This window comes from Hyaena hyaena, unplaced genomic scaffold (genome assembly GCF_003009895.1).
Source record: "Hyaena hyaena isolate Hyena2069 unplaced genomic scaffold, ASM300989v1 scaffold_158, whole genome shotgun sequence".
Lineage (NCBI taxonomy): Eukaryota > Metazoa > Chordata > Mammalia > Carnivora > Hyaenidae > Hyaena > Hyaena hyaena.
This window is the reverse complement of record NW_024080790.1, coordinates 2,240,230-2,251,630: the sequence shown is the minus strand read 5'-3', so window position 1 is coordinate 2,251,630 and position 11,401 is coordinate 2,240,230. Positions and strand designations below refer to the sequence as shown.

At 38.1% G+C, this 11,401-nt stretch overlaps 1 protein-coding gene across 1 annotated transcript; it reads left to right on the top strand.

Annotated features, from left to right (window-relative positions):
* Positions 1-378: 378 nt before the first annotated feature.
* On the top strand, positions 379-5,427 carry GKN1 (gastrokine 1). The gene is made up of 6 exons (XM_039239559.1): positions 379-416; positions 2,345-2,398; positions 2,489-2,626; positions 3,572-3,682; positions 4,549-4,690; positions 5,336-5,427. Exons 1-6 carry the CDS (start codon positions 405-407, stop codon positions 5,425-5,427), a joined length of 549 nt encoding a protein of 182 aa, XP_039095490.1. The 5' UTR covers positions 379-404.
* The last annotated feature ends 5,974 nt before the right edge of the window (positions 5,428-11,401 follow it).

Genomic DNA, 11,401 nt, shown 5'->3' with positions numbered 1-11,401 from the left:
CAGGGTGCCCACAATTTCTCATCTGCAGTCTTGTTTGATTTTAGGGATTATTCTTCTCCTGAGTCTGAGCGATACCAGTACATAAAATACATACACCCACAGCCTCATTTGGCCCAGAGGTTATCATTAATCATATTTAGTAGACTGTGATATCTTAAACTTCAACAAATGGTGAGTCAGCTCAGCTCCATGTCAAAGTGCCTTGCTAACCAAGGAGACATTCCCAAAGGCTTCCTGGTATGCTGGATCATGTCACAGATATGGAAAATAGAGAAAGATAAATCTTTGACCCCACCTAGACACACCTAGTTTGAGTAAAGCTGGTTAGGTACAAATATGAGAAGGGCTCTCATCTGAGTTCATGCCTGCCTTCCCCTCCACTCTGTTGCTTTGGTGAAGCCAAGATGAAGCTCACAGTGAGTAGATTCTTCCTTTTGAATTCATTATCTGATGATTAGAGATTGTTAATACTCTGACCTAAGTAGGTCTGCTTCTTATGACAATCTCTCTATAATGGAAAATTTGCTTTGGAAAAAAATCTCCTTCCTTTTCACTGAATTGTGGCAATTAAAAGCATCTCTGTGGACAGTCATAGTTATACTGCGAGCAGACCGCTGTGCGAGCGTCACATACCAGGCTATCTGAGTACAATTACCTTCCAGGTCTCCTTATTCAGTCCTGGTCATACAGCAGTCAGTCCCTAAGCCCTAGAAAATAGCTGCTCTTTCTCCACATTGCCAAGTCCCTCTTTTGACCAAACTCCTGAGCATATTCAGGGAAGATAAAAGCTCATGATCAAATCAGATGGGTGAGAGACTTACTGTCACATCCTGGGCTGTGAAATGGATCTCCAGGTAAGAAAGATTTGCCTGAACCCTGTCCAGTCATTTACCCATGAAAACACCTGAAGCGACGAAGCTAGTGCAGCCTCTCGCCTATGGCTCCAGATAAAAAGCTAAAAGTAGAGTAGGTAGACTACAAAATCCCACCAAAGTAACTGGTGGTATTGTGTGCCACTTATAACAAGATGCAGAGAGGCTAGAAATCCAATGAATATTTTCATATTTCAATATACTAAACACTGTTTTACAGCAGCCTCTGCTTTGTAGTGGAGTTGCAGATGTAAGATAATTATCTAGAAATAAGCTCTAATAACAGCACAGTCAAAAAATTTTTAAAAAAAGAAAAAAGGATTTCCTACCCTGGGTCAGATCTTGTTTCTCTTCTAGTTTTACTGTGAACAAGGGGTACAATCTTAGCCGATATAACCTTGGCCACATTACTTAACATCTGAAGCTAATTCCTTATGTGACTGGATTGCCCTGCACTGGTGGATATCTAAAAGTTCCCCCACCTCTCACTGTTTAGGAGACTAATTTTTACCTCCTTCTTAAGTTATCAGGAGAAAAATTAAGCAAATAAAAGAATTACCTTAAATCACCAGGGGAGATCTCAAACCATTTTGTCCCAGGTAAAGGAAATGAGAATAGGTACTCAGAATCAGGGACCTGCATAAAGCTCTGTGTTCTGATAACTAATGTCAGGTACCCGATGACAAATGACTAACCCAGGTATCCTGGGGCAGTTACTGACTTCCTTTCTGCTAACCATGCTTGACAGCCAGACCTCTCCATCCTTGGTCTCTCAGTAGCAGCAACCAGCCTGCTTAACAACCCATTGCTTTAAAACATTTTTTCTAGATAAAAAGAGTCCTTCTTTATCAGGAGGTTGGTGATGGGAGGAAAGCATCTCAGATCAAAGAGTAAAATTAAATCTTTTTCAGACCTAATTCTCAGAACCTATATCCATCTTCATATTGTGTATGTTATTCATTTTCAAATATATTTTTCAATATACTGGTACTATATAAGTTTTTTATGACTACATTAATAATTTTTTTCTTTTTTTGAAAAATGTTTATTTATTTTGAAAAAGAGAGAGTGTGTATAAGTAAGGGAGGGGCAGAGAGAGGGGGAGAGAATCCCAAGCAGGCTCCGCACTGTCAGCATAGAGCCCAATCTGCAGCTGGAACTCATGAACCATGAGATCATGACCTGAGGGGAATCCAAGAGTCAGATGCTTAACTGACTGGGCCACCCAGGTGCCCTTCCATTAACAATTCTAAAACTATATACCACAATAACATGATTACTACAGTAGTTAACCTATAATCTTACACTGTCATTAAAACTTTCTATGGTTGAAAAAAAATACAAGGTCAAAGAAGTAGGAAAGATCACTCGAGAGAGTGGTAAAATCGGTATTTTTTATAACCTTGGATAGAGAAAGAAGAGGACATTGTTTTGTGATGTGATGGTAGACCAATGTTATTTATGATTTTTAGATTGTCTTTGCTGGACTTCTTGGAGTCTTCCTGACCCCAGCCCTTGCTTTCACTGTAAGTATTAAACGTTTTAAAGTGTATTAGTAAAATGCATTTGCAAAGAAATGTGGTACTAAACCACTGTCAATTTCTTGTAAATTTTAGGATATTAACATTGGCGGTGACAGCAACAGTGGTATAAGTGGGCAGCAGTCAGTGAGTGTCAACAATGAACATAATGTGGCCAACGTTGACAATAACAATGGATGGGACTCCTGGAATGTCCTCTGGGATTATAATACTGTATGTAGCCAACACGCAATTTCCATTCTTTACAAATATGATGTTCCTTTTTTTTATAACACCAACAAAATGTCTGCTAACCATAAAAGAATTAAAAATAAAATAATTTCTAACTGCACATAAGTATAGAGTTAAGTAAGTCAAAGTGCCTACTTTGGTCACCCAGTTTCACGGCTAGCAATAACACTATTAATGTTTCCCACAGTCAGTTAAAATTCAAACCAATGAGCCATAATTAAGACCCACCATGTCTACGGAATTGTGGGGCTGTTAGAAAAATATGAGCAACCTTCTGCCTTCTCTCAGGATAACCGCAGGAATGAGGGAAAGACCTGCACAATATTAGTGTTGCCTATCTCAGTCTGTCTTTAATTTCCTTCTAAAAAGACAGAGATGGACATTTCATCTGTAACTCAAAAGAAAAAAACAAACAAAGGAAACTTAAGTGACAATATTAACTGGTAAGAGAAGCACAAAACCAAAACCAAGCAAAAACGACACTTGGCTCTGGTTAGGAGACCCCAGTCCACACTTACCAGCTTTGTATGTAATAAATTTTGTACTTTTAAAAAGCCTATTCTTTATTGTTTCAGTTTTATCCATGCGGTCAATTAGAAAACTAATCCCTGTCTTACCTGTCTCCTAGAAATGTTGTGAAGATCAAACGAGATGAAAACGTGATAGCAATTTAAAGTTTATTTCAGCAAAACGGACATATGTGGAGCGACTCCATGCTATAACCTGAACATAAAGCAATGAGTTAGATACTAGGTTCTTACAAATGTTAGTTATAGACATGATTGCAAAACAGGGCCAGATCTGATGTTCTTATCTAGGTTCATCATAATCTTTGAGTTCTATTTCCCTCTGCTGGTAAAACTGATGTCTGATAAGACAAGCTCCTTGGAGAACCTACTTCCTTCCATCTCCCATCTTCTTTAACAGAACTTTGCTGCAGTTAGAATCTTTAAAAAGAAGGTATGCATTGTGCACAGAATGAATAAGGATGCCATGCCCTCTCTTCATGCTCTTGATGCACTGGTCAAGGAAAAGAAGGTATAAATAAAAGTTTTTTTAATTTTGCTCAAGGGAGGTCTTTTGGTTCCCAGTAAATAAGAGATCACAGTCATTTCCTGTTGGCCACAGTATGGTGTAATGTGCAGCACAAAAAGAGAAAAGGGACTAGTAATTTCCTGAGGAGAGGCAGTTGTCACCACACTCAGTGTTGTGGCTCATACCTGCCTTTATTATTCGAGGAGCAAAGCTCTGCTCAAGCCAATGGGAGCCACCCGCACTTCTCCAAGTACATTTTTCCATAAGAGTTGGGTTGGGGTTATTAGATTTAGAAATAAAGAAGAGGATACCTAGTTCAGTTTGAGTTTCAGATAAACAATGGGTAGGGGTTTTTTTTAAGCATAAGTATATCCTATGCAATTTTTAAGACATACTAAAAATGATTTGTTTATCTAAAATTTAAATATAACTGAGTGTCCTTTGTTTTATCTGGCAACCCTATTTGGGTGGAGACGGGAGATCCACTGCTCTTTAAAATGTTTGCTTGAGTTCATATTTCTGTAACTGACAAATAGGTACCTTTCACTGACAAGGTAAAGAAAATAAACTCCATTCTCAGAATCTGATTATTATATAGCTCAATCCAAAAAACACAAAATGACCATGCTTCAGCATAATTTAGCCTCAGATTTCTGCTTTTTATGAGAAACCGAGGTTTCACACCAGCTAAATCTTTTGGGACACAGAAATTCTGAGATATACAGCGTTGGAATTGGCTCCTCTTCATTTTGATTATGAAAAAACGGTAGCCAAGAAAGACCCCATACTGGCCTTGTACCCATCCCTCATTCAACAAACCACTGGGACAGGCATTCATTCCCTCTTTTCCTTTCCACACTCGGCTTCAGGGTAAAGGACCAGAGGGGCCACCTCCCAGGAGTCTGATGTACTCAATCAACCCTGAAAGAGTCAGTGACCTGGAAAAGTTAGGAAAACCCATCGCTGGCATGTGCAGAGGGATTCCAACATACATAGCTAATGAGCTTGAAGGTGAGTAGCCTTTCGATGGTGCATTGTGAGTTACTGCTGCTGCTATGGTCAGACTATTCTAGATCATGTCTACAGAAGACACCAATTACTTGGCACTTGCTCTGTGCTTAAGTGTGTTAAATTATTAACTCCTGCCAGCAGTCTTACGTGACAGGTTATTGTTATTCCCGCTTTCTGGATGAGGAAACTGAGGCACAGGGAGAGATCACAAATCCCTTGTCCGGGTCAGTCCCATGCATTTTGGCTTTGGGTTCTGTGTTCTTCACCATTTGGAAATATGACCTTTCAAGAGTGGATCTGGAGTTACCACAAAATATATTTACAGTGTTGCATGAATTTCCCAGTGAAAAAAGAATGCTAGTAGAATCCATTGACTTGTTAATAGCTCATTGACTTAATTTCTGGGCTTTCAAAGAATAACTTGCATAAAACAAAGTATCCACCTACTTAACCTAATGGCAACTTCCCAGATCTCTGAATTGATTGATTTAATCTAAGTAGATAGATGATAGATAGATGAATAGATAGATAGATCTTAAAATTTGTGCAGAGCCAGTTTGGAAACTATGACACTCAAAAAAAAAACAGTCCTTGAAAAGACATTGATATCAGTTTCTTCTTCTTCTTTTTTTTTTTTTAAATCAGGGGCAAGCCTGTTCTTTTACTCAAGAGCATGCGCCCATCTTGATGTACTCTGGATTCTGAAACTTTCCTTCTGTGGACAATTGGACTTCTAAAAAAAAGTCACTTTGAATTTAATCATCAGAATATTTTATGCAAAACGATTGGGTTCTAAAGGTTTTTATCATGTCATTCTGAACTGTTTTTTCCAGTTATGTTTGGCTTCTTTAAGTTTCAATAAACCTACTTAGCACTAAATTCCTTATGATGTCTATTTAGAATGCATAGGATCAAAAGTGCAATGTGGTGGCGGCAGGCTGTCCAAGTGCATTAGACCCAACTGTTAGCCTATATTCAGGTCCTGTCCCTTATAAAGAACCCCTTCAGATGCTCTGGATACTACTAACCACGGTTCTGGGAATGAATCCAAGACAATCTGACTGCTCTAAAAAACTGTTCCACAGTTGATGTGCACAGTAACATTTCAGATCAGCAAGGGCAGAAATCCACTCAAACAGGCTTCTGCCAGAGAGGGAGGCTTACTGCAAGATACTGGAGTATCTAAAGCAGTCTTAGGGCAAGAAAATCAAAGACACTGGAACCAGGAACTATATTGAGATGAAGATCAAGTCTCTTCTCTCCTGGCAGCCACGTTTTAGTTCTTCTCTGCTCCTCTTTAAATTCTGCTTCTCTTTTCAATAAAAATTTTTAAAAAATGTTCTTTGTGGGTGTCTGGGTGGCTCAGTCTGTTAAACATTCGACTCTTGATTCTGATTCCTGTCATGATCTCACGGTTCATGAGATCGAGTCCTGAGATAGGCTCTGCTCTGACAGCACAGAGCCTGCTTGGGATTCTTTCTCTCTCAGCCCCTCCCTTGCTCTCTCTCTCTCTCATTCTCTCTCTCTCTCTCTGTCTCTCTCTCACTCTCCCAAAATAAATAAATAAATAAATAAATAAATAAATGTTTAAAGTCTGCTTCTCTTGTCTTTCCATCTTGCAGATGGCTTTTTGCTTATCATGGCAGAAGGTGGCTGAACGAAAATATTGGCCTCATCTCCCATGTTTCTATCTTTCCAGCTCAGGAGGCAATGTCTTATTCTTTTGAATCTCAATTCCAATTTTCTTTGACCTTATTTAGTTCAAGGGCCCACAACCTCCACTCACTGGCCAGGGGAGTGAAGTCATATGGTACAGCCACAACAACGTGGTGGCCACTGAAGGAGAAAGATCTCAGAAAAAAATAGAGACTCCAAATATTGTGTATGACAGTATAAAACTACCATTCATAAAAAAAAAAAAAAAAAAAAAACCCTCCCATGCATTCTTTTTAAATCCTGATGCCATGACAGGATATCTAACCCATTCTAATGTTTTCATATCAGACACCCCTAAATAGCCATAACAACAACAAAAAAAATGAAGACACTGATTCTCACCATTTGGAAAAATGCAATATTTACCAGGCCTTATTGGGAAGCAATTGTAATAATTTTCTTTATCCTGAGGCAATTTCATTGCTGTTCATATGATGTGTACTATCAGAGCAGTGGAACTTCCAAAGTATCCTGAAGCCATGAAATGTGGAAATCCATCAAAGATCAAGGTCATAGATACTGCCCTATCACTGTGAGAGACAAAGAAACCTGTGAGTCACAAACTGGAAACAGTGTCATGTAACTGCCTTACAGGAGCTGATGAATCCCATATTTCCTAGAAGAATTGTTTAGTCACTATTTCAGGATAAGAAATTAAACTCACTAGGAAGATACAAAAATTCTAGATTATATACACTTCTCAGAATATATTACAGAAAAAATTATAAGAATTACAGGAGAATTTAATAGCCTCACTGTTCTAGTTAAAGATTTTAACACATATCTTTCAATAACTTACAGATAAAGCGGTTAAGGATATAAAAACATTCAACAAAAGAAACAAGCTTACTTTACAGAACATATGTAGAACACTGCAGAATACATATTATTCTAAAGTACTTATGGGACATTTGCACATATTGATCACATGCTAAGGCATAAGTCAGATCTCAAAAAATTTCAAATGATTGGCATTATGAAACACACATTTTTCTAACTTCAATTTAATTAAGAGAAAAAATATCCTCTTCCAAATAAAACAAGATTGTTACATTTGTTTTGAAATTTGGCAGCATATTTTTAAATAACAAATGAGCCAAAGAAGAATTCATGATGAAAGTGGAATGCAATAAGGAGAGCAGTCCAGAGCAAAACCTCTGAGTAGCAGCTATAGCAATGGATAAAAGAAAATTCATTGTCTGAAATGTATTTTTCATAAAAGAAGAAAGGCTGAAAATTGAGTCAAAAATTCAACTTTCAAAATGAGTGCCTGGGTGGCTCAATCAGTTAAGTGACCAACTTCGGCTCAGGTCATGATCTTGCAGTCTGTGAGTTTGAGCCCCGCATTGGGCTCTGTGCTGACAGCTCAGAACCTGAAGCTTCAGATTCTGTGTCTCCCTCTCTCTCTGCCCCTCCCCTGTTCACACTGTGTCTCTCTTTGTCTCTAAAAAATTAAATAAACATTGTAAAAAAAACAAACTTTTTTTAAATGAGGGAAAAGCAGGGGCACCTGGGGGGCTCAGTTAGTTAAGTGTCCAACTTTGGCTCAGGTCATGACCTTGCAGTTTGTGGGTTTAAGCCCCGTGTCCAGCTCTATGCTGACAGCCAGCTCAGAGCCTGGAGCCTGTTTCAGATTCTGTATCTCCCTCTCTCTCTGACCCTCCCCTGCTCATGCGGTCTCTCTCTCAGAAATAAATAAAACATTAAAAAAGTTTTAAATGAGGGAAAAGCATAACATATCTAAAATAAGTAGTAAGAAAGAAGTATTACTGACAATATCAGAAGTTAATACAATAGAAAAAATGTGCAATAGTAAGAGTCAACATACAAGTGAAAACTTGGTTCTTTGGAAAGGCATAAAATTGACAAACTTTAGGTAGAATTGACCAGAAATAAAAAGAAAAAACAAACAAACAAACAAACAAACAAAAACAACCAGAAGGTCCTGGGTAACTTAGTCACTTAAGTGTCCAACTCTTGATTTCAGCTCAGGTCATGATCTCAGGGTTCATGAGATCGGCCCTGCATCAGGTTCTTTGCTGACAGCGCTTAGTATTCTCTCACTGTATCTCTCTGCCCCTCCCTCTCTTTCAAAAGAAATAAACATTTAAAAAAACATAAAAATAAATTTAAAAACCAAAACCAAAACAAATGAATAACAAACAAAAAGCAGAATTAGATCTAGAACTACAGAGAACAAACCGATCTTTGCCAGAGGGGGTGGGTGTAGGGGATTGGGCAACATAGGAGAAGGGGAGGGGGAGGTCCAGGCTTCCTGTTCTGGAAGGAATAAGTCACAGGAATAAAAGGCCCAAAGTAAGGAAGTCAGTCAATGATATTGTAATAGCGATATGACAGTATAGATGGCGGCTACACTTGTGGGGAGCCAAGCATAATGTACATACTTGTCAAGTCACTAAGTTATGCATCTGAAACTAATGTAACATTGTGTGTCAACTCCACAGGAGAAATTTGAGCCGGGATAGGATGTGATCTTACCAAGTAATATGTTAAACAAAAGATGTGCTAGACTTCTCTGGAAACTTTATTGAGAAACATCAAGGCAGACTAAGTAAATGCAGAGAAGCGATGACCATGAATTAGAGGACTTGTTATTAGAAGAATGTCAGTTCTTCCTTAATCTATAGATTCAATGTGATTCAAAACAAATTCCCAGAAGGCCAAGTGTGTGCATGTATATGTGTGGTAAATAACAAGCTAAATTTAACACTTGTGGGGATGAGCACTGAGTGTTATGTGGAAACTAATTTGACAATAAACTATTTGTAAAAAAAGAAAACAAAAAAAAAACAAGCTAAATTTAGAATATACATGCAAGATCAAGGAGCCAGTTAGAAGACAATTCTCTGTACATCCTTGATGTTTCTAAACATCTTATGAGTAGAGGCACTGACTCCTCTTTATTCTCAATTCTTTTTGCAAAAATGTTTGTATGATAAGCTGCCTTGGAATATAGAGATAGTATCTCTTTTGAGAGCAAAAAGTAGCCACCTTCATTACCTGTTATAAAAGATTTGAGTTCTGTAAGCTTACACTCTACTATATAATATACTCCACTGTGTGTGCAAGCTTCCCTCTGGCTCCACATGCATTGCCCTGTGAAGCTTGTGGACAAGGGACACTGACACAGACCTACTCCAGCTCATACTACTTGCTGTGCCGTAGCTAATAAACCCCTTTGTCTCTTACCCAGGGGGCTCATGTTTTCTGTCATCAACCATGAAACTACAGCAGGCAACTTCTCAGCTTTCAAGTAGGGTAAAATCTCAGACCTTTCTTGAAAGGGCCAAGAATAGCCAAGTTACTGGTGTAGAACAACAAAAAGAGTGAACTTAACCTACCATAATTATCACAAAGACATAGTAATTAAGACAATGCAATGTGAAAGCTGAGATATACAAATATATCAGTGGAATAAAATAGAAAGTCCACAGACAGATCTACACATCTATAGATGACTGAAAAAGGATGTAAACTGCGTTCCAAGTCTGTGGGGGGAAAGATGCATTTCTTCCATAAGTGATGTTAAAATAATTGGGTAGCCATATGGAATACAAAGAAATGTGGAAATACCACCAGTTCCCCTACCGTATACTATATATTTAAAAATCAATTTCATGTATGTTAAAAACCTAAATGAAAAAGGTAAAATAAAAAGCCTTGGAAAATAGTATAGAACAATAACTTCAGGACTATTGACAGAGGGAAGGATTTGCTAAAATTTGCAGAAAAAGCTCTAGCCATAAAGCAAAATATTGATAAATTTCTCTACATTAAAAATAAGTGTCCTTTTATCCACAGACACCAGCAATACAGGGGAAAGATGAACCACAAACTAGTAGAGATATTTGCTACACATAAAGTGGATAAAATTTCGTTTAAAATTTTTCATAAAGAAGGGGCGTATGGGTGGCTCAATCGGTTAAGCGTCCGACTTCAGCTCAGGTCATGATCTTGCAGTTTGTGGGTTCAGTCTCCATGTCGGGCTCTGTGCTGACAGCTCAGAGCCTGGAGCCTGCTTTGGATTCTGTGTCTCCCCTTCTCTCTGATCTCCCCTGCTCATGCTCTGTTTCTCTCCGCTTCTCAATAATAAATAAATGTTAAAACATTTTTTTCATAAAGAATTCCTACAGTATCAACAAGAAAAAGATGAATAAGAAATAGAAAAATAGACACGGATATGTTTCTAGAAGAGGAACCCCGAATGGTAAATCCATATAGGAAGAGATATTAACTTCATTAGTAATAAGAAAAATGTATATTAAAATCATAGCAGTAGATCATGTTATACTCAACCTACTGGCAATTGAAAAAGTCTAATATTGGGCATTGGAGAGGATGTAGAGTGACAATACGTGGCCAGGGCAAGTGTAAATTGGTATGACTGCCTTGGAAAAAATTCAGCATTGTCTAATAACCTGAAGATGTGAATTTTCTATGATCCAACACTACCACTCTTAGGCACATACCCCAGAGAAATTCTTGCCTATGGCATCCAGAAACATATACAAAAAGGCTCATAGCAGCAGTGTTTGGAACAGCAAGAAACAAAACAAAACAAAAAAACTAGAAACAATCTGAATCTTTGCCAATAGAAGCATAGATAAATAAATTGTGATATGTTTACTTAGCATAATACTAAACATCACAAAAAGAAAACCAAATTAATCACAACCATGCACAACAACATGGATGACTCTCTGGAAATCAATGTTGAGCCTACCAAGTAAGTCATATTTACATAAAGTTCAAAAACATGCAAAACTAAACAATGCATGTGTTTTATTTTAGAAATACCTTCAAATGTGCTAAAACTGTGACTAAAAACAAGGGAATGATAACACAGAGCTCGCTATAATCGTGCACCCCTGAGGGGGAGAGAAGAGCTCATGGAGGGGGTAAATGGAAGGCTTCCGAGGTAGTGGTAATGCCGTCCTTCTCTCTCAACCTAGGTGGAGGGGAGGCATATTCATG

Excerpts from the sequence above, each read along its gene's own strand:
- GKN1 (XM_039239559.1), top strand. Across the intron at positions 2,399-2,488 it reads CCCCAGCCCTTGCTTTCACT|GATATTAACATTGGCGGTGA; the intron begins GTAAGTATTAAA and ends TGTAAATTTTAG. Across the intron at positions 3,683-4,548 it reads CACTGGTCAAGGAAAAGAAG|GGTAAAGGACCAGAGGGGCC; the intron begins GTATAAATAAAA and ends ACTCGGCTTCAG.